This window comes from Petaurus breviceps, unplaced genomic scaffold, assembly GCF_028583685.1.
Source record: "Petaurus breviceps papuanus isolate PSGF00001 unplaced genomic scaffold, PetGlider_PUasm1.0 37, whole genome shotgun sequence".
In the NCBI taxonomy this organism is placed as follows: Eukaryota; Metazoa; Chordata; class Mammalia; order Diprotodontia; family Petauridae; genus Petaurus; species Petaurus breviceps.
This window is the reverse complement of record NW_027186296.1, coordinates 108,084,239-108,108,029: the sequence shown is the minus strand read 5'-3', so window position 1 is coordinate 108,108,029 and position 23,791 is coordinate 108,084,239. Positions and strand designations below refer to the sequence as shown.

Sequence of the window (23,791 nt, the reverse complement as noted above, 5' to 3'; positions counted from 1 at the left end):
TTCTTTCTTTCTTTCTTTCTTTCTTTCTTTCTTTCTTTCTTTCTTTCTTTCTTTCTTTCTTTCTTTCTTTCTTTCTTTCTTTCTTTCTTTCTTCCTTTCTCTCTTTCTTTCTTTCTTTCCTTCTTTCTTTCTTTTCCTGAGTATAAATCTGAATAATTGAGCACACCAGAAACTAAGTCCTGTTTGTATAGTACAGGATGTCGCAAAAGTCTTGGTGAAGTATTAAGCTTTATTTACTTAAAGCTTTTTTAAAAAAAAAAATTAAAACTGTACCAAAATTTGGGGATACCCTATTTATCCTGGTGATTAGAAAAGAGAAGTTTAATGTGAAACTTTTTTTAAAGTCTCACCTTTGGGGGCTGTGTTGGCTTCTTGTTTTTTTTTCTCTTCTTCTATCACCTTCATTTTTTCTTCATATTCATCAGCTCGAGATTTCCACTCCACTCTGTTGTTTTGAAGACCATCCAACATTGGTGTAATTTCTTTGTGAAACCGGGAGAATTCCTAAAGAAATGATTGTCAGTGGGAAATTTTATAGTTCAACCTGAAGCTTTTGTTTTGATTTAGAATAATGACAGATATCACTTGGGGGTTAATAAGCCAGAGCTCAGAGCTGACCTACAAGTCCAGGAAAAAAGGTGTGGCAAATTTTGCTTTCCTATAGAAAGGTCATATGATCTGTGGAATGAACAAGAACTAGGTTCAGATTCTGAACTTCTTCTTTAGGTCCTAGTCACTCTGAATAGTATCTCACACTCTCTGAGCCTTAGTTTCCTTTTCCATAAGGAGGGGATATTAATGCTTGCACTATCTCCCTTGGTGGTTATGATGATGAAGTGAGATAATGCATGTCAGACTGGGTGTCCCAAAAATTTTATTGTAGTCTAACTCCTATTGTAGCTAAAAACTGCACTAAAAAGTATAAGTTGTTTTTTTGTTCTTTAGACCTGACAATAGAAGCCTAATATAACTGTCAAATGGGCAGCTAGGTGATGAAGTGGATGGAGTGCTAGACCTGGAGTCAGGAAAACTAGTTTCTGTGGGTTCAAATCAAGCCTCAGACATTTATTAACTGTGTGACTCTGGGCAAGTCACTTAACCCTGCTTGCCTCAGTTTCCTCATCTGCAAAGTGAACTGGAGAAGGAAATGGTAAACCATTCCAGTATCTTTGTGAAGAAAACCCCAAATGAGGTAAAAAAGAGTCAGACATGACTGAAGCAATTGAATAACAGCAACAAACTTTGAATAGATGAAATATTGGCTCTCTCCACCCTCCCCCAGTAAGGGATTAGGATGGAATAGCTAGTATTAATTACTAGCATTTATAGGGTATCTTCTTGTTGTTGGTTTTTTTTTTTACTTTTTTTTTTTGGAGGGGGGAAGGCAGGGCAATTGGGATTAAGGTGACTTGCCCAAGGTCACATGGCTAGTCTTGATGTTTAGTGTCTGAGGCCGGATTTGGACTTAGGCCCTCCTGACTCCAGGGCTGGTGCTCTATTCACTGCACCACCTAGCTGCCCCCATTTATATAGTATCTTAAAGTTTATAAAGTGATTTACAAATATTATATCATTTTATCCTCACAACAACCCTGGGGGGTACTATTATTATCTCTATTTTACAGAGGAAGAAATTGAGGCAAACAGAGGTTAAGTGACTTCCCCAGAGTCACATAGAGAGTAAATATCTGAGGCTGGATTTGAACTCAGGTATTCCTGAATCTAGGTCCAGTGCTCTATCCATTGTGCCATCAGCTGCTTTCAAATGATTTTAGAAGTTCTCTTAAAAATAAGACAAGCCTCAAAATAGTCTAATGCATTTTGTACTCAAGTAATGCCTTCTTGGGCATACCTTTGAAGGATCTCTCCTCATTTTCGCTGAAGCCTGCATGAAGAAATGGCCTTTCCAACAATGATAATCCCAATAAAAGAATCAAATTGAGCCTTCTCACCTTGTATACAAAAGTACATACAAAATCGATGAAACCAACTTGGAGCTTGGGTAGTTGATCTCCTTTTTCTCTGTCCATCATAGGCTAGAAAGGAAGAAATTCCCTTATTTGTTGTTTCTAATTTTTCATCACCAAGGAGACCATCTTAGTAAGGTTGCTTTTGGAAGAAGGTGATGCTGTAATACTTTAAACTATCTGTGATTCATTGTGGGGTTCTTTTTTCTACCAGTGAAGATCCTACCTGCACTGTCCCTTGGCAAGAGGGTATGTGAGAACTGTTGTGGCTAAAAAGTTCATCAACTTCTGATAGTGTGGCCGACCTGGGGATGTGCCTGTCTGAATTTAGCTAGGCTGGTCCTCAAAGGACAGATGTACTGTCTGCCACTGGTTCTCACCCTCGAGCTTGCTAGGATCCAGCAGAGATTGTGCTCTGCCAGCACAGTTCTGACATGCCTAAGCTCTGCTCCATACCCTGGTGAGGCATCAGGGTAGGATATTAGTGGAGGCTTTCATAGTGACTTTGATTTTTATAGGATATTAATACTAGTTAACATGTCAAACCCCTTACAATTGGTTGCTGTTGCAATACTGTTCTCTCCAGGTCTCCTTGTTCCCAAAATTCATTTGCAACCATGAGGGCTACCTGCAAAGAAGAAAGGTTCAATTTACCAAAATCTGATTATTAACTGAAAAAAATGTCAGTAGCAGAGGCAGGGCTTAACTCAGATATTTGTGACTCCAAGAAACTTCTAACTGTTTTTTCCAGTCCTCTCTTCCAAGGCCAGTCAGAATAAATCTAATCTCTTTTCCACTCATGAGGAAAATAAGCTTCATGAGGGCAGGGAACATATCTGATTTGTAGTTGCATCCCTATCAGTACTTTGGGCAATGATTTCATATGGCAACTTGATAAGCAGTTATTAAGTGCCCACTGCATATGATGGAGTGAGACAATATGGCATAATGTCAAGAGAGCCTGACTCAGAGTCAGAAAGATGTGAGTTCAAGTCTTACCTTTGACATACACTGCCTTTGGGACCATGGGCAAGTCACTTAACTAAGTGTCTGAGCTAACCCCTCCCCCCCAAAGCCATAAGTTGAAGTGGGGCAAAAGAAGGGAATAAACCTTTATATAGCACCTACTATGTACTAGGCACTATGCTAAATGCTTTACAAATGTTATTTCATTTGATTCTCATAACAACCCCATAAGGTAATTGAGGAAACTGAGGCAAATTGAGATTAAATGACTTGCCCAGGGTCACACAGCTAGTGTCTGAGGCTACATTTGAACTCAGGTTTTTCTCACTCTAGGCCCAGGACTTCATCCACTGTGCCACCTATCTGCCCTTTGCTGAAGAATAGCTGTAAAAAATAATAAGAATCACTGTAGCCTCTGCACTTGTGGAAAGGGTTCTTTATAAGAAGTTTTCTACACCAGTGAAATCATAGGTCTGAACATGTCCTCAATCCACTTCGCCATCTCCCAAAGTATAAGGCACCATGTTAGGTTCTAGGGATGCCAAGGCAAGGAGCTTACATTCTCCTGTACATGTACACAACTAAATACAATACATAGAAAATTAAGGTGTGATTGATTAGTCCTAGTATATAGAGGGATCAAGGAAGCCTTCCTGGGGGAGGTGTCACCTGAGCAGATTTTTCAAAGAAAGATCAAGATTCTGAGGCAGAGATGAGGAGGGAGCGCTTCTGTGCACATGGGACAATCCATGAATCCATGAAGACGAGAAGAGTGGAACAGCTAATAGGCCAGTTGGGCTGGAATGTAGCGTTCATGAAGGGAAATAATGTGAAGTAAAGCTGGAAATATAGGTGGGAGTCAGAGTATGGAGGATTCAAAATATCAGTCTGCCTGTGCCTTAAGAAGGTTATTTTGGAAAATAAATGGAAAATGGATTCAAGAGGGAGAAAGACTCCAACTCCAAGTAGAGAACCCAGTTAGTGCCTTGGGGATACAAGAAGGGGACTGAAGCGAGAGATGTTATATAGCTAAAGCCAGTAGGACTGGGTAACTGATTGACATGGAGAGTAAGAGAGAAAATGAATCAAGACTCTCACTGAGTGGATGGGAGGATGGTAGTTTCTTTGATAGAAATAGGGGAAAATTTAAAGAGGAAACTAGCAAGTTCTGTTGGAGTTTGAGGTGACTATAGGGCATCCAAGCAGAGATGTCTAGCAGGCATTTGATGGATAATGTGTAACTAGAGTTCTCATGAAAAAAAACTGGATGTGTACATACATACATACATACATATGTACATACATACACACATCCAGATACATGTATATACATATCCACATACATACACATGCACACACAAGCCATCTGTGTAGAGAATATGATTGAACTGATGGGAGTAGAAAATATCACCAAACTGGTTGAGGGTAATTAAGGTAAATTTTTGCATAATTCCTTGGGCACTTCCCACATCCCACTCAAGCAGTGTGAACACACCAGCTTTCATTTGGGCTTTCTTCTTTAGATGATGCTTCCATTCCTTAGTCACTGAAGAATCTTCAAAGTTGAATTTCTCTAGATGCTCCTTTGAGCTGGAGCGAACAGGGTTTTCTTGATGCATCTCATCAGCATTTCTTTTATCTTACTGTAAACTCACATTATGGAGACATGGATTGTCAGGATGATTTATTTCCTAGCCCTTCTGTCTTCAGTGCTCTGCCTGTGCCTTGAATGGTCCCCTTCACCAGTGGAAATCCATAAATGTTCATAGTTATAGATATATAGAGGCTGCAGTGTCCGTCTCTTCTTGATATTTGCATCTTCCCTAAAGAATGCTAAAATGTACTGTGGCATAACCCAAATGTAAGTGGTTCTTGTTCATTAAGAAGAGGCCCAGTTCCTGTATGGCTATAGAAGTGTTCACTGTGTGGGCTTTTCATAAAATGATTGAAATAGAATTGTCTTTTGAGATAAATGTCCGGCACAACAAATGACATCTCTAAACCTTCCAACCTAACCATCACTGCCACACAGGCTTCAGTGACTCCTGATGGAAAGGATCCAGGAAAGGTTAATGGGATAGAGGTGAAGTTTCCTTGGCCTAGTGAAGCCCCTCTATATTTTCTAATGTTAATTTAGTTGGATTCAGCTCTTGATTAAGCAATTCCAAATTTCTTTCCAAAGTATACCCCCAAAACCATGTCCAGCTAGTCCTCAGTGGTAGCAAGTGAGGACTGCCCATCCTCTTAGAAGGTGCTCTATGTAGATGCTGAGAAGAGCAGCCTTGATCTTTGAATCCAGAAATCCTTGAGCCTCTAGAAAGAAGTACTCCAAATAGTGATCAGGCAAACAGGAAGCTTGGCTTGGCTTTACCAGTGAGACTGGCATCTATTTTGGCCTCTTAAGGACCATACTGATGGGGTCACTTTTTATTATATTAGCATGTCTGTTCTCTCAGTTCATATGTTTTTATTTTACCTCCTAAAATGACTATCTTCATTTTGAGTGGCTCTTCCTACTATTTGTGCAGCTACAGGTTCATTAATAGCATGACTTCATGCCTAGTCCTCCAAGCCCCTGAGTCAGCCCCCTGTGTTCCATATATTCCATAGACCCTAATCATGACTTTTCTCCTTCCTGTTGGTGAGTAGAGAGGCACTTCTAGGCATCCTTAGTATTCTTAGCATTATCAAACTAGCCAACATTCACAAACGACCTAGCAATATAACCTTAAGATCTGGTGTCCTAAGACTCTCTAGTAGTTGCCTCTTTCTCTGTTTCTGTCCCTTGTTCTCCTTGTATCATGTCTGTGGCATGGTCAATCAAAAAGCTATCAAAATCTTTCCTTCCATGTACTGTCTCCTTGAGAATATTCTTAATTCCCTAGCTCTACCACTCCCCTACTTGGGTGCCTGGTGATGGCCCAGTTTCAGGCACTCCAGATAATATAATATCATATATTCCCCCTAACCCAAAATACATAGCATGGATTTCTAATATCCACATCAATTACAGTCTCCCACATCAATAGTTCTAACTGAGGTCCTTGTCTCACCATGGAACAACAATTCTCAAATACCTCTCTATTCATCCCAGGCAACAAGTGTGTAATGCACAATGACAGTTCAATCATGTCATTTCAACAAAATATATGTTCACTTTAGCATGTGTATAAATGTGTCTATCTGAATATCTGGTGTTTATCTCATTGTTTATATGGCCTTCCCCCTCTCCATTAGAATGTACGTTTCTTGAGGGCAGGGATTTGGTTTTGTATCCCCAGTGCTCAGCATAGTGCCCGGTACTTAATTAGCACTTAGTAATTATTGACCGATCAACAGGTGCCTTATCAGTTTGGCTAGATTGCTAAGAGAATCTGCCCTGGAGGGAAAATTGTCAAAACAAAAGTCTAGACACTAAAAAAATAAAAATTGTCCCATCAGTCCCTATATGTATGTATATAGGATTATATACACATATTTTATTATATTATATATCATAACATATAAGTCAAATACATCTAGCTTGACACAACAACCACAGATATTACTTAACAGTCATAAATATCATAGATGAGTTCCCACAAATGGAACATGGGATTCAACTCAGTTCTGCAATCCCTTGCCACCAGAGTTCCATGAGATTGTTTTTGTAATCATAACTATGCAAATATAGCTATTTGTGGTTCAGTCACATCTGACTCTTCATGACCCCATGTGGGGTTTTCTTAGCAGAGATAGTGGAGTGGTTTGTTGTTTTCTTCCCCAGCTCACTTTACAGACAAGGAAACTGAGGCCAAGAGGGTTAAGTGACTTGCCCAGGGTCACAAAGAAGTGTCTGAGGCCAAATTTGAACTCAAAAAGATGAGTCTTCTTGATTTCAGGCCTGGCACTCTAGCCACTGTGACACTTCCCTGCCCAAATTGGCAGCTAAATTATGGTTACAGGTTCTGAATGCACATATGTACTGCAAAGAACTTGTCCCTGTAAAGGACATTTTAATTTAAAAAGTCATGTTTGAGTTAGAACACATGCAACTTTTTTTTGTTTGCTTGCATGATCATTTTGGGAGAAGCCTCACTGTCAGGGTCTCTCATCCTAACAGAGGGAAGATAACAGTGATCTAGGAGCTATGTAAGCATGAAGAACCCCATAAGACTAACAATAGCCAACATTTATATAGTCTTATATAAAGTTTGCAAAGCACTTTACACATTTTCTTTCATTTCATCCAATTCCTTTAGTGTAGGTGTTATTATTGACCCCATTTCAGAGATGAGGAAACTGAGCCAGACAGAGGTTAGGTGACTTGCTGTAGGTCACACAGTTAAGTGTCTGAGACAGGATTCAAACTCAGGTCTTAAGTCAGTGCTCTATTTACATGCCATCTAGCTGTGTAGTATGTAATAATCCTTTAAGATCAGCTTGGCTGGGGAGGTGGATCTTCCTCCCTTCTTAGCCCCCTCAACCATCATAATTCCTAAGACCTCTTCCACCCCCACTCCAAGGCATAAATTTAAGAAAAGAGGCAAGAAGAAAATACCTTGTGCCCTCAGCAATTGGAATATGGAAAGCCCAAAGCAGAGGTAATGGAGCTGTGTTCAGAGGGAACCATAGCCCCTTTCGAGAAGGAAGAGTCCTCTTATTACCCTCAATGAATTCAAGTGATCAGGCTAAGATGAACTGTTACCTAAGGCACTGAAAGAATTAGCCTTTGTGATTTTAGTATCTGAAAGATCATAGAAAACAAGAGTGGATTCTTTCGGTCCTCCATGCCTTAGCCAACCCTCCCAGCTTTGTGCTATTTGCAAATCTAATGTAAAAAGAGACATCAGATCTATGGCATTCATCTATAAACCTTTATTCCAAGGCACCAATAAAGGTGTTAAATTACATCATTATCAGTGTTTTGGATAAAGGCTTATAGACAGAGGATCCTAAGTGATCTTAACAGACCCAGAACATTGAGGTGGATAAAATGAAATTGAACTGGGATAAATGTAGTCTTATACTTGGGTTAAAAAAAAAAAAAAAGAAATCAATGTTCGAAGTGAAAGCTGAGGGAGGCAGAGACAGTGGTTTATCCAAAAATGATCTGGGAATACTTGCAGACCACAAGCTCAATATGAGTAAACAGTATTATACGGTGGCCAAAAATACTGATGTGATCTTTAGCCACATGAGGAAAGGCCCAACTTCCAGAAATAAGGAAGTACTAGTCACCCTGCCCTCTGCCCTGGTGGGACTACATCCGGAATACTGAATTCTGTTCTGAGCCTCATGATTTAAGAAAGATGTCAATAAACTCAAGAATGTTCAGAGCCGAGCAGTCAGGATGGTGAAGGGTCTCAAGTCCAGCTAACAGAAGGATCAGCTGAAGGAACCAGAGAGCTGTAGCTTTGTTTGTTTTTTAAGAGAAAACTCAGGGAAAAGACACGACAGCTAGAATATGTTCAGTTTTTTGAAGGGCTGTCATGTAGGGGAAGATTAGGTTTGTTCTGTTTACTCCAGAGAGCAGAACCAGGTTGTAGAGAGGAAAAATTAAGATGAACACAAGGGAAAACTTCCTAAAATTGTTGTTGGTGTTCATTTGTTTCAGTTGTGTCTGGCTCTTTGTGATTCTGTTTGAAGTTTTCTTGGAAAAGATACTGGAGATTGCCATTTCCTCCTCCAGCCCATTTTACTAATGATGAAACTGAGGAAAACAGGGTTTAGTTACTTGCCCAGTGTCACAAGGCTAGTAAGTGTTTGAGGCTTGATTTGAACTCAGGTTTTCCTCACTCCACGCCTGGTGCTCAATCCACTGCACCATGTATCATGGTAGTGTATTCTCTGTAACATCCTTTCCTTCTCCACTCATCTACTCCAGTCTGGCTTGTTTCCTCTGTTTATGTTGACTTCTCCACCTCTCAGAATAAATTTCATCCATTAGAATCCTCAATTTGTGATGTAACAACTCTATACCTAAACCTTGGCATCACAAACTCCCGGAAGCAGACTCACCACACGTCCACATGGGTCCCTTGGGCATGGTCCCAAGACTTTTCTCTCATTGGGCAACCCCCCATTACACCTATACTTGAACCCAGATAACTCCAGATCCTTCTTTTGCCTGGGTTTCCTCCATAATTTTATTATTCCTCTGAGGGTTCTATTTCTGGGGGACACAACTTTTGTCACAGACTCAGCACTTGGAAGTGAACTTGAGAGACAAGTGCAGTATAATGGAGAGAGTTCTTAGCACTAAGTCCAGAAAACCTGTGTTCAAATCTATCTCTGACACTTGCTAGCTTTGTGTCTATGGGCATTTAGCCTCTCTGAGCCCCAGTGTCTTCATCAGTAAAACGGACATAATAGCTATAGTACACACCTCACAGGGCTGTTGTGATGAGCTTACATATGTCAAATGCTTTACAAACCTTAAAGTGAAGACCTACCACCACATCAAGAACAGACACATGGCTTGAAGGAGATGGGAGTCACCAACTCTATTCCTTCTTGTGAGATGGAAAGCTTCCAGGCCTTACTGTCTATCCTGCAGCTGAACTTTCTTTTATGCGTTGTCTTTCCCAATGAAAATGTGAGCTCCTTGAAAGAAGGAATTGTCTCAAGTTTTCTATTTGTTTCTCAAGTGATTAGCACAGTTCTTGGAAAATAGTAAGTGCTTAATCAATCAATTAATCAATAAACAGTTATTGAGTACCTACTCTGTGCCAGGTACTGTGTGCTAAATGCCTGGGATACAAAAAAAAAGGCAAAAGACAGTTCTTGTTGTCAAGGAGCTTACAATCTAATGGGGGAGACAAACAAAAGAAAAATATGTACAAACAAGCTATATGCAAGATAAATGATTAGTAATTAATAATTATTTTTGTAATTATTTAAATATAAATTAAAATGTATGCCATTATAATAGAAATATATTTTATATATAAATAATAAATTGAATATTTATAAAATAAATTGAATAACAATTAAATACATAATAAAAACAATCACATAATTAACAGAGAGGGAAAGCACTGAATTAAGAGGAGTTGAGAAAGCCTTCCTGTAAAAGATGGTATTTTAGTTGATACAGGTAGAATTGAGAAAGGAGAGTGTTTCAGGGATAGGTGAGAGCCAGAGAGAATGCCCAGAGCTGAGCAATGGAGTGTCTTATTCATGGACTAGCCAGGAAGCCAATGTCACTAGCTTAAAAAGTATATATTGGGGAGTAAGATGTAAGAAGAAAGGAAATATAGGAGGGGGCTAAGATACGATGGGCTTTGAATGCCAAACAGCATGCTTAATAAATGATTTTTCATTCATCATCACCATTATCATCATCATCACCACCATCATCATCATCATCAGTGATACAATGGAAAGAGACCCTTTGGGAATCAGGAGACGTGGGTTCTTGACTTAACTTGGTTACCAAGCAACTAGGTGATCCTGCACTGTCTGTACTTTAGTTCTCTTGTTTTGTAAAATAAGGGATTGGACCTAGGGGAACTCAGAGGTCCATTCTGGCTCTGATTCTGGGAAGTAGCATGGGGGAAGGTACTGCCTTCCATCTCTGCCTACTCTTGGCCCAGTATAACACCTCCTCCCAAACAACTCTGAAATTCCCTGAATGAATTTCAAACCCATTTTTACAATCTCTTCCATCATTGGTAGTGCTTTCAGATAAGCTTTTATGATTGTTAGCTATGTTACCCAGGGAAACCAACTTCCCCTCCTATTTGCCTTGGCCAGGATCTGACCTGATGACCAGTCATGTCCCTGGTGCATGAAACCACTCCAGTGCTCCTTCACATTTTGTACTGAGGCACGACAGAAAAAGATATCTTCTTTCTAACTAGACCTTACCTATTTGTCTCACTCTTCTTCCTCTTGGATGAAGAGCCAAATTTGGCCAGGTGATACAGTCCTCGTAAAAGACAAGCATGATGAAAATTGGATGAGATGGTCAGATCCCCTCAGATAAGACTTGGGCTGTAGCCAAGCGTCACAGAAAAGACTAGAGGAAGAGACTCAGACTCACCTGGCTTTGAATCTCCCAAGGCTTGGTTATAGCCGAGAGGTCACACCCTGTCATCATCATTGCCCTTTGTGAACAAAGCAAAGGAGGGCTAAGAAAAATCATGGAAAACATAGATTCACATATGACAGTTTGGAATTAAAGGCCAGCCACCTACATGATAACCTCTTTTTTGGTTGGGTCAACAGATATGTACTTAATGACCTCCTCCTCGGTTTCCATTTTTTCACAAGCGTCAATAATCTTCTGAAACATGGTTCTTTTCCTGCAAAAGACACAAATGTGTAGGCAGGATAACGGGGACAAACAGGAAGAATGACAAGGTACTTTGCATTCTTGAGCATCAGACTTCACAGTCACATATATAATAATAGTAATAATAAATAATAACAATAGCTAACATTTATATAATGCTTACTATGTGGTAGACATTGTACTAAACACTTTGCAATTATAATCTCATTTGATCCTCATGATAGCCCTGGGAGAAAGGTGCTAATAATAATATCCCCATTTTACAGATGAGGAAACTGAGGCAAACACATTAAGTGACTTGCCTAGGGTCACATAGCTAGTAAGTGTCAATCTGCATTTGAACTCATGTCTTCCTGATTCCAGACCTGGCACTCTATCCACTGTACCACTGAATTGCCCCATATATAACCTTAGTACTGGGATGTTCATGGATAGGAAGAAATTTCACAGCCTTGGGGGATCCCCAGAAGGAAAAGAGAATCAAAGAGGTAGATGAGATAGGGGAATTGAAAGATGAGGGGTGGCTGGAGATTTGTGACATGGGTGAGGCAGCGTTCTAGGGCTAGTAAAGTAGGGAAACACACCATGTAAATTCAGAACAAAGTGTCAGGATGCAGAATGTCATTGTCACTAACATCCCCATCAGATTTCATTTCACACGCCTCTTTTTCAGATCTCCTACTGGGTAATGTCGTGTATTATACTGATGTGTATTTGTACCTTGTTCCCCTGTGAGGCTGAAAACTTCATGAGGGCAGGATCGGAACCTGGCACAGCGCTCTGTACACACTAGGCACTAAATAGATGTTTGCTGAGTGAATGAATAGCCTTATGGTTAGCTCATTGCATATGTATCCATGTGATGATTTTGCCGTGTAACCTGTTGGTCTACCATGTTGCTCCTAAAAATTCTAGCTATTCCTAAGGTAAGTGGGTTAAAGATTCCCATTTGCTAGTCACCACAGGGTGCTCCTAGCCAATTTCCTTCATCTAGCCCAAGGGTGGGGAACCTGTGCAGGCTCCCCACTCCTGAATTATTCTAGCCAGATGTTACGTGGAACAAGCATTTATGGAAGAGCCAAGGAAATCTTTTTTTTATCTGGTTTGGTTCAGGAAGGAATCAGTGGCCTGAAGAAAGAGTCAAGAGTTATTTGGTGCCATTCTGTGTTGGGGTTTTGGAAAATTTGGTTTTTGCCACATTAAGTCAATCCCTTAGTGGATTGAAGGAGAAAATTAAGCTTGCTCTGAGTTAATGGAAAATTTTATCCATCATTCTTAAAATGCAATCTTGTGTTACAGTCTGGTGGTCTCAGCATCTGGTCTAGTGTGGCCTTATTTTCATTACTCTACTTACACACTCACTTTTGTCTCTTCTAGGGAAGGTTTAGATTCAGGGTTCTTATCCTTTTGTGTGTCATGGACCCCTTGGAGTCTAGTGAAGCCTATGAATTCTTTCTTAGAATAATACTTTTAAATGCATAAAATAGAATACACAGGATTACCAAGGAAACCAACTATATTGAAATACAGTTTTCCAAATTTTAAAAGAACATATTCATGGACCTGAGTTAAATGCCTGTGATCTTAGCCAGTTTTGGAAGGTACCAAAAGGGGGAAAGATCTTTTTTGCTGGGCAGCAGTGTTGAGGAGTGGGCCCTATTCTTTATTTTTCAGGATAGAACATTCAGAAAATCGGAAACCCTGTTTTGTGTACTCAGGGACAAGCTGGATTTCTATACCTTTTTTTGTGAGTTAAAATCTCTTTTAAAGAACTGGAGATTATGCTTTACAAGGACTAAGTACACATGAAAATTATCTTTAACTATGTAGAGATTTGTCCTGTAGAAGAGAGATTAGGCCTGTATGGCTTGGCCCGAGAGGGCAGATTTTGGTGATAATTTAGGGCTGTCCCAGAGCAGAAAGGGACACCTTACTGAGAACTCAGGAAGAAAATGAACAGGTCTATTTGCTTCAGAATAATGACTTTATAAACATCAGCTCTGCAGATATCTCAGGCAAGAAAAAAGTCCAGGCTGAAAAACGCGACTTAGTCTCAGGGAGATATGCAGGGAAACTTAGGGAGACCTAAGGACTTACTTGAAATATAAAGCCAGGTCAGTCGCTATTATTGCCACTTCAAAGAGATGAATGACCGTTTCGAATTGGCGCTTATTGAGATTCTGGAAGATGTTTAAACTCTGTAAGATGGAAAGTCACAACACAATAGTGTCATTCACGTATCTTCAGTTCTCTAAGCCAAACCAAATAATAATGGTAGCTGAGAGTCCCACAGTGCTCCAAGGCTGGCCACATGCTTTGTATGCATGATTCCATCTGGGTTCAGAATAGCCTTGGCAGGTAGGCAGGACCGGGTGGGTTTTGTTGTCACCTAATAGTGTTAGTATCTCTGTTTTATGAGAAGCAGAGTGGTTTGCCACAGGCCAAACAGATGGCCAGAGGCAGGAATGGCACTCTGATTCAGATCCTCCAGGGCATCCAAATCATTCATTGTTGTTGAGCCATTTCAGTAGGGTCCAACTCTTCATGACCCCTTTTGGGATTTTCTTGATAGAGGTACTGAAGTAGTTTGCCATTTCCGTCTCCAGCTCATTTTACATATGAGGAAACTGAGGCAAACAGGGTCAAATGACTTGCCCAAGGTCACAAAGCTAGTAAGTGTCTAAGGTAGGATTTGAACTCAGACCCTCCTGACTCTAGGACTGGCATTCTATCTGCTATACCACCTATCTGCCCAAAAATTATTCTGCAGATTCTTAATAAAAGTTTATCAGTTGGTTGACAAGGGCATCTAGGTGGCACAATGGATAGAGCACTGGACCTGGAGTGTGAAAGACTCTAGACTTCAAATTCAGCCTCAAAAACTTACTAGCGGTGTGACCCTGGACAAGTCACTTAACCCTGTTTTCTTCAGTTTCCTCATCTGTAAAATGAAGGAAATGGCAAACCACTCCAGTCTCTTTACCAAGAAAACCCCAAAGGGGGTCACAAAGAGGCGAATGTGACTGAAATGACTCAACAACCACAAAAATTGATTGATAAAACAGTTGCTGTTACAGTTTAGAGAAGAAAAACTCCGGCACCTCTTTACTTTGGAATTTCCCACGAGGAATGAATCAGAACGTCCCCCCACGTACCTCTGCACTTCATCATCCTCTTGCATTTGTAGATTCGAGAAATGAGGTTATGAAAGTCAAGTGACCCACCATTCTGTGCGCCCTAAGTAAAAGTAGGTTATTTTGCAGAGCTAGGGTGTCATTTTTGCTATGCACACAGTTATGTAACATTACTGGGGTGTAGTGGACAGTGGCCTGACTCTGAAGCCAAAAAGGCCTGGGTTCAAGTCCTGCTGCTGACTCATATTGGCTGTGTGACCCTGAGCAACCCTGGTCAAGGACCTCTAAGCATTCCACACTTGTAAGTTGCCTAGCAGGTGTCGATCTGCTTGGATAGAGGTCTGTTCTTCACCTGGAACTTACTTCTGCCAGGGAAGTCACTGGTCCATTCTCTTTGCCCCTGCTAAAGTATTACCAGCCCTGGGACTAAAATTCAAAGCCTTGGATGAGCAAATAATAATAATTTCCATATAGTCCTTTAAGATTTACAAAGTTTCTTTTTTTTTCCAGTAGCCTGATTTGCAGATGAGATAATCCTATAGGATAAAATGTAAACTCCTTTGTTTGGCTATTAAAGCTCTTCACAACCTGGTTCCAACCTATGTTTTCAACCTCACCAGGCATTGCTCCTTCTTCAGTCTTTGATGTAGCAAAACTGTTGTGCTTGTTCCTCACATACAATGCTCCAGCTCCCATCTCCCCCCTCCATGCCTTTGTACTGACCACCTGCCATGCCAGGCATGTAACCCCTCCTCACCTCTGCCTCACAGACTCCTCCTCTTCTTTAAGACACAGCCCAAGCCCCATCTTCTACATGAAATCTTTCCTGATTCCCCCCCAATTGTAATGGCCTTCCTCCTTAAACACTTTATAGCTGACCAATTTGTAGTTTTTCTATTTCTCCTCTTTATAGTCTGTGTATACTTATGTGTCCTTGCTGTCTTCCTTGTTAGAATGTGAAATCCTTGAGGGTGGGGATGGTTTCATTCTTTGTATTTGTAACCCCATCACCTGACAAAGATGATCTCATTGGATTCTGACAACACCGGGAGTTAGGTGCTGTTATTATCCCCATTTTACAGTAGAGTAAACTGAGACAATCAGAGGGTGACTTGCCCAGGTTCACACAGCTAGTAAGTGTCTGAGGCTGGATTTGAATTCCAGTCTTCCCAACTCTAGGCCCAGCCTTCTTCCCACCATTCCACCCAGCTGCCCATAGGTTTTTTTTTTTTTTTATAAAGCTTGCTAATTAATTGACAAAATAGTCATTGTAGAGTTTAGGAAGGGAAAAATCCACTCATGACCTTTTTCTCAGCCCCTTTTACTTTGGAACTTCATTTGATGAATTGTAAATTCAAGATATATATTTCTTCGGATCGGACCTGCAATTTCATCGTCACGTGGAACTCTTCAGTGAGGAAACTTCCTCTGCCAATGTAGATCAGTATATTCTCGGTAATTTCTAGTCTTAAGAGATGAGTGATTTGTCCAAGGTTATGATAAACAGTTGGGCAGCTAGGTGGCACCATAGTGCACAGAGTGCTGGGCCTGGAGTCGGGAAGACTCATCTTTCTGAGTTCAAATCTGACCTAGGCACTTGTTAGCTGTGTGACCCTGGGTAAGTCACTTAACCCTGTTTGCCTCAGTTTCCTCATTTGTAAAATGAGCTGGAGAAGGAAGTGGCAAATCACTCCAGTATCTTTGCCAAGAAAACCCCAATGGGGTCACAGAGAGTCAGGCATGAATGAAAAATGGCTGAACCATGATAGCCAGTACATTTCAGGGACAGAACTTGAATCTAGGTCTTCTACCCTACATTGCCTTTCACATATAAAATATAATCAAAATAAATACAAGGTAATTTGGGGAGGGAGGACACTTGAGCCAACCTTTCAAAGGAGGTAGTAATTCTAAGAGGCAGATATGAAGAGGAACATTCCAGGCTGGTGGAGAGGTGAGAAGAGGGGAGGGGAGCCTGTGCAAAGGCCCTAGAAAGGCAGGAGAAGGCTGACATGTGTGAGAAACAGGGAATAGTTGAGTCTGTTAAGAATACAGAATTGTGAGGGGGAGTCAAGAGTAAAGGCACAGACAGAATGGTCTAGTGAAAAGAGGGCTAGCCTGGGAGTCAAAGGCCTGGTGTTGAATCCTGAGGGCTAACCTGGGAATCAAAGTGGGGAGAGGGAAATGGGTTTGAATCCTGCCTTTGCCGAGTACTAGACAGATGACTTAGTGAGGTAGATGGAACAGAGATGGCATGGAAGTGGGTTTGACAGGTTTTGGTCCCTAATATGAGAAGTGATGGAGAGGAAAAAGGCCAGCATCACTTCAGTAAGGCACAATGAATCACCGTTCTGCCCATGACAGAAAGAAGGCATCTATTATAGTTAAAGAATGCCCAAGGGCAGACCCAGGTTCATTGCTTTTAATTAAGAACTCTCTAGATCCAGCAATTAGCTGTTTGTTTACTCAGCTAATGGAAGAATCACAAAGATCAAGGTATTAAATTGTAACCCTCAACTTCATCTGAGAACCCTGATTACCCGTTATTGTTAGCATCTATTTTTCTAAGAGGAGTACTCTTCACTTCAAGAAATCAGATTGTGGTTATAAAACTTAGAAAACAAAATCCAGCCTTATAAAACCTATCAATTGGGGGTGATTTATCTTCATTATAAAAGGTGGATCCCTCACTATAAAGTGAGAAATTTGTCACTCTTTTTTTTTTAAATGTTCCCCAAATCACAGAATTTTAGAGTTGGAAGAGATCTCCATGCCCACCCCATATATGAAAAAGAATCTCTACTGTGACACTGGATCATAGAAGCATTGATTTTAGTGGTGGGAAAGTGGTTGGTTATTCGGCCTCTGCCTAGAGTCCTCCATGGGAGGGGAACCCACCCACCACCTCTCAAAGTAGCCCAATTCCATTTTTAAAAAGCTTTAATTTGGAACTCAAAGCTTTAAAAACAAATGTAAAAATTGTTTTTTCCTGTAACTGGGGAAAAGTAAAGTACCAAATTAAGGCAAAAATAAAACAGGAAGCTTTACTTGTTAGTAATAATGATAATAGTTATAACTCATATAGCACTTGCTATATGCCAGGCGCTGTGCTAAGTAAGCCCTTTACAATTATGTTCTCATTAGACCCTCACAACTTTAGGATGTATGTTCTATTATTTTCCACATTTTACAGATGAGGAAATAGAGACAAACAGAGGATAAAATATATGATCTTATTATGTCCATTTTACATGTGAGGAAATGGAGGCAAACAAGAGTTAAGTGACTTGCCTAGGATCACACAGCTAGTAAGTTTCTGAGGCTGGATTTGAGCTCAGGTCTGTTCTAGCCATTGGGCTCCAGCTGCCGTCAGTTTTGCATCACATCCAGCTTAATCTGGCCTCTTCCTAACTTCCATCCATTGCACCTGATTCTTCCCTGTGGGTCCAAATAAAATCCATTCTATGCATTTGAGCCCTTAAACAAACAATATAGCTATCACGTCCCCTCTTCTTTGGGCTAAGGATGTGCAGTTTCTTCAATTGATTCTCATATGACATGGAGACAAGACCCTTCATTAGCCTGGCTGTCCTACTCTTGACAGCCTCCAACTTATCAATGCCCTTTTTGAACTGTGGGACCAGAAAGGGACACTATGTCAGATGAGGCCTGACCAGGCCAGAGAACGATGAGATCATTACTTCCTAATTCTGGAAACGATGTCCTTCTTAATGTAGCTCAAGATCTCATGAGTTTTCTTATTTTCTGCATCCTGGTGCTAACTCATTTTGAGCTTGTAGTCCAATAAAACCCCCCAATCTTTTCAGAACCTCTATCTAATCAAGTTGCCCTCATCTTGCCCTTGTGAATGTGATTTTTTTTTGTGCCCAAATGCAAAGTGTTACATTTAAACTTATTACATTTTATCTTAGTGTTGTTATTCAGTCATTTCAGACTCTTAGTGACCCCATTTGGGGTTTTCTTCCCACAGATACTGCAGTGACTTGCCATTTCATTCTCCAGTTTGCTTTACAGATGAGGAAACTGAGGCAAACAGGGTTAAGTGACTTTCCCAAGGTCACACAGCTGATAAGTATCTGAAGCCAGATTTGAACTCATAGAGATGAGTCTTCCTAACTCAAGGCCCAGCACTCTCCACTGTGCCACCTAGCTGCCCCATTTTATCTTATTAGATTCAGCCTAATCAATCCAGATTAGGATTTTGGACCCTGACACTGTTATCCAGAATGTGAACTCTCCCTCCCAACTTTGGGTCATCTGAAAAATTTGATTAACGTGCATCTGTTCTTTTATCCAAGACATTGTTAAGAGTGTTAAACATTCTTGGCCTTCTGGGCCAATCACAGGTCCCTGGTGGACTCTGCTGGAAATCTCATGCCACAGTGACACAGAACTATTAGCAACTCTGTCTTGCATCTGGCTGTCCAACCATGGCAAATCCATCTGATTTTATTGTCTTCTAATTCAGGGGTGGGGAACATGCTCTAATCCATCTCTCTCCATCTACACTATAAAATATTTTCATAAAAACTTAGTTAAAATCCAGGTATATCATATCCACAGCACTCTTCTCATCTACTGGTTTAGCTTCCTGGGACATTTAAAAGGTAGTTCAATTTGGGGTGGCTAGGTGGTGCAGTGAATAGAGCACCAGCCCTGGAGTCAGGAGGACCTGAGTTCAAATCCGACCTCAGACACTTAACATAAAAACTAGCCATGTGACCTTGGGCAAGTCACTTAACCCCAATTGTTCCTCCCCCCCAAAAAAGGTAGTTCAATTCACCAAAAAAACCCAAACACACATACATATGCACACACATATATACATATATATCTTTTGGGAGATAAACCCATTGCATTATATATCAGAAGAATAAATGGCAGAAGACCATTAATTTCTTCTGCCACAAGGCCCTTCCTGTTCTACCTATCTGTAGAAAACAGGCCTGAGTGTCTTTTTTTGTTTGTTTGGTTAATGCTGGTTCCTTTTAGAGAAGGAGGGAATGTTCTCCTAGCCTAAGGAATGCATTTAAAACATTTTACAAATAGCATTTCACACATAAACACAAGGAGATGTTTGTGTTTGTGTGTGATATATATCCCACATGATGAATTTTTTCTGTCCTACCCAGTGATTTTATCAACGATTTGGATGAAGGTACATGACCCCAGGAGGAATGGTCAGTATGACAGTGACTGAATTGCAATTCAAAATTCAGACTGGAATGCATGCAAAACCAACAAGCTGAAATTTCCCAGGGAGAAACACATAGTTTTGCATGTATAGCCTTCATTACCTAGCCCCCTCCTGCCTTTCCATTCTTCTTATACCTTACTGCCCACCATGTACTCTTCAGTCCAGTGACACTTGCCTCTGGAACCAGGCTGTTCCATGAATAAGACCTTCCATCTTTCAGCTCTGGGCATTTTCTCTGGCAGGGATTCCATCCCTGGAAAGCTCTTCTTCCTCAAGACTTCCCTGGCATCCTTTAAGTCCCCGTTAAAACCTCATTTCCTATAAAAAGCCTCTCCTACCCCTCTTAATTTTAGTGCATTCTCTCTGTTAATTATTCCCTACTATTTTGTATATAACTTGTTTGTGTATATTTGTTTACATGCTTTCTTTCTCGTTAGACTGTAAGCTTCTGGAGGGCAGGAACTATCTTTCGTTTCTCTTTGTGTCCCTGTCACTTACCACAGTGAATGGCAGATAGTAGGTACTTAATGAATGTTTATTGATTAAGTGATTGATTTAGGTTTCAGAAACTAATTGCACAAATATGAAAACAGGAAGAGATCTGTTTTGGTAATAGTATTATGTGAAAAAAATACCTGAGGTTTTAGTTGGCCATAAGCTCAATACAATAAGTCATGTAAAGCAAATGCTATAAAATCAAATATCATCTTGGACTTCATTGATAAAACATCCAGCTCGAGGAAGATTACTGTTCTACTGGCCTTCAAAAAGCCAGTCTCTTAGAAACATTATTTGGTTTATGGTCTAACCATAATTAGAGGAATTTAGTCTTCAGTTTTGGGCATCATATATTCTGAATAGCATTCACAAACTAGAGAAAGTCCAGAAAAGGATCAGATAACTAGGACATGTAAAGAATAGTTGAAGGAACTGGGGCCATTTAAGCTGGAGAAAAAAATACTCCCAAAAGAAATGATAAATATTAGATTATCTCTATGTCCCATAGATAGTGCAGTGGATAGAGCCCTGGGCCTAATATCAGGAAGATCTGAGTTAAAATCCAGCTTCAGGCACTTACTAGCTATGTCACTTAACCTTGTTTGCCTCAGTTTACTTATCTGTAAGATGAACTGGAGAAGGAAATGGCAAATCACTGTAGTATCTTTACCAAGAAAATCCCCCAAAAGGGTCACAAAGAGTTGGATATGACTGAAAAAAAGTGACTAAACAACAATATAGCCTATTACCTCAAATACTTTTTAAAAAATTGTGTTATCATCACAGTGAATGTTACTATCATTAATGACAATCATGAACCTTCCCATCTTTCCGGATGAGTCACCATAGACAAAAAATTCATCACCTGGTGGCCCATATATGGTGGCCAATCTCTAGCTGGTAAGTCCTTCCACACCTAGGACTTAGAATGGTCCTTCAACAGCAGACACAGTCTATCACTGGCCTCTTCTAGCTTGGTAGGACCTCCTGACACATCTCCTAGCCTGGCCTTAAAAGTCACAAGGTGATCCTGGTCATGCTACAGTGAGGCACATGAGAAAACTTTGGTCAGGCTATGGCCCATTATAATGCCCCAGATCATCTATCATCTATGGGTGCTGGACAATGCAAGGGACTTGGAGAGATTTTTAGTTGCTTACATTAAATATAAAAACAAACAAAAAATTACTTGTGTAATTAAAGTACATTTCATCCATGACTGCATCCATCCTAAGAATTTACTTTTATTTTAAAAATTAAGTTTGACAACTATAAGTCAGATGCATTGTCTTTGTAATGTTAAAGGAAGAAACTGAGGAATATGCTGTTTACCAAAAAATGTAGCAGGACTGTTCAGTGACCAAAAACTTCAAAGCAGTTTAGCATTCAAACTTACTGCATGTCGATAAGCTTTTGAATGAGCTCAGTGCCCGGCAACATTGTTGACAATAATCTCCAAATTGGCACTTGGCTGGCTGAGCCATGTTGCAGAGGGACTGTGTCAAAGGTGTTATGGATTATTGATGGGCAATATTCCTTTTTAGAGTAGATAATTAAGTCATTATATGCCCATCAGAGCCAGTTCAGACTACTGAGTAAATAATCTGAACAAATGAAAGACTTTTAAAGCCTCCTAAATCCCATTATAAACTCTTGGACCCCAGAAAGGGTGCATGAAAGATGCTTTCTATGCCAACTCTATCCTGCTACATCAACCACTCTGCACTTAACTGTTGAGCTGACTATAGTTTTAATACAAAGCCAAACCCATGTTCATTAAAGGAGAAATGATGTCAGTGATTTTTGTGGCTCAGAAATCAAGGGATTTAACTCATCGAGGACTTGATTCCCCCACAAAACACTAGGCAAGCTTTACATGACTAAGAGAATATATATGTATGTATTTCCTTCTTTAATGTTTCACAACCTGGCAAGGTGGATAGGACAGGTATTATTACCATTTTATAAATAAAGACAGAGAAAGAACTAGAACAAGAACCCAGGTATCCTGTAGTAAAATGACCGCTCTAGGTCAGATTTTTGGTCCATTGACCATTCCCCCATATCCTTACCAACATATACAAATATGTTTCCATTAGTAACTTATTTTAGAACTGCCAGCTATGATATAGTGGACAGAGAGCTGTCCCCAAGTTCAGATATCCTGGGTTCAAAGCCTGCTGATGATATAGACTGACTGTCTGACCCTAGGCAAGCCTCAGGTCCTCAGCTGTAAAGTAAGGGGGTTGAATGGGATGGTTTCCATCATCCCTTCTGGCTTTAAATGTATAATCCATGCTCCTATCATCCTCTTGAAAGTATAATGACATTTTCAACCAGCACCACTTCTCTGAGGCAAAGATTTCCATGAGTTTTACTACCAACTATGTAAAGTCACACTTCCTTTAATTTGTCTACTACTCCCTCATTTTAAACTGAAGCAGGTGAACTTCCTCATTCTAGAGTTTCATGGTCTGATAAACAAGTCCATATTCACCTTAACCATGCCCTTCATGATTTCCTAGACTTTGGTCATAGCTCCCCTGTGTATTAATCTTTCCAGATGGAAGAAACCTCATCCCCTTCTTATCTGACCTCCTATATACCTTTTTAGCATCCCTTCTACCATTTCAGCTGCTGAAGTTGGACCTCTGCTGGTATTAAAATAATAACTAAAATTTCTGTAATGTCTTAAGGTTTACAAATCACTTTACAAATATCTTATTTTATCATCACAACAACCCTGTGAGGTAGGTGCTATTATTATCCCCATTTTATATATGGGGAAACCGAGGCACACAGAGGTTAAGTGACTTGCCCAAGGTTACACAGGTAAGAAGTGCATGAGGCAAGATTTGAACTCAGGTCTTCCTGACTCCGGGTCTAGTACTCTATCTACTGTATAGAATTCTGTTTACATGCACCTAGGCCTTGGAGGACAGACAGCAAGATACTGTTTTCAGCTTTGTTCTCAGCATCTTCTGATGATGCCTTGAATTTTGCTGGCCTTTTGAAGCCACCTGGAGAGGCCATACCGTGTAGTGGAGAGTGTTTTGGACTTGCCTCCACCTTATACAAGCTCTGTGGTCCTGGGTGAGTCACTTACTCCCTCTGAGCCTCAGATAATTCTCCGAAATTTCTCTGCTAAGGTTATTACTGGGCTGTGACTTTCTTCAGTGAAGAGAGTTCCTATACAAGAGAAATCACACTGGATGTTGCTTGGTGTGTTCTGATAGGAAGAATTAAGAAAATGGGATGGAGGGAAATACACAGTTAACAATCATAACTGTGAATGTGAATGGGATGAACTCATTCATAAAATGGGAGTGGAGAGCAGAATGGATTAGAAACCAGAATCTAACACTTGAAACAGAAAGACACATACAGTGTTAAAATAAAGGGCTAGGGGCATCTAGGTGGCGCAGTGAATAGAGCACTGGCCCTGGAGTCAAGAGGACCTGAGTTCAAATGTGACCTCAGACACTTAACAGACTTACTAGCCATGTGACCTTGGGCAAGTCACTTAACCCCAATTGCCCTGCCCCCCACCCTCTAAAAAGCAATACAATAAAATAAAATAAAGGGCTAGAGGAGAATCTAATAATGCTTCATCTGAAGTAAAAAAGGCAGGTGTAGTTATCATGTTCACAGACAAAACAAAAGCAAAAATAGACTTAATTTAAAAGAGGTAATCAGGGAAATTGCATTTTGCTTAAAGGTACCATAGACA

At 40.3% G+C, this 23,791-nt stretch overlaps 1 protein-coding gene across 1 annotated transcript in view; it reads right to left on the bottom strand.

Annotated features, from left to right (window-relative positions):
* Window positions 1–23,791, bottom strand: part of PDE6C (phosphodiesterase 6C) — an 89,911-nt gene that overhangs the window by 13,248 nt on the left and 52,872 nt on the right. Inside the window, exons 16-21 of the mRNA XM_069097410.1 lie at window positions 13,309–13,409; window positions 11,114–11,221; window positions 10,960–11,023; window positions 2,521–2,595; window positions 1,953–2,036; window positions 351–504 (exon numbers count right to left, since the gene is read on the bottom strand). Coding sequence (XP_068953511.1) covers window positions 351–504; window positions 1,953–2,036; window positions 2,521–2,595; window positions 10,960–11,023; window positions 11,114–11,221; window positions 13,309–13,409 — 586 coding nt within the window. The remainder of the gene's footprint in view (window positions 1–350; window positions 505–1,952; window positions 2,037–2,520; window positions 2,596–10,959; window positions 11,024–11,113; window positions 11,222–13,308; window positions 13,410–23,791) is intronic.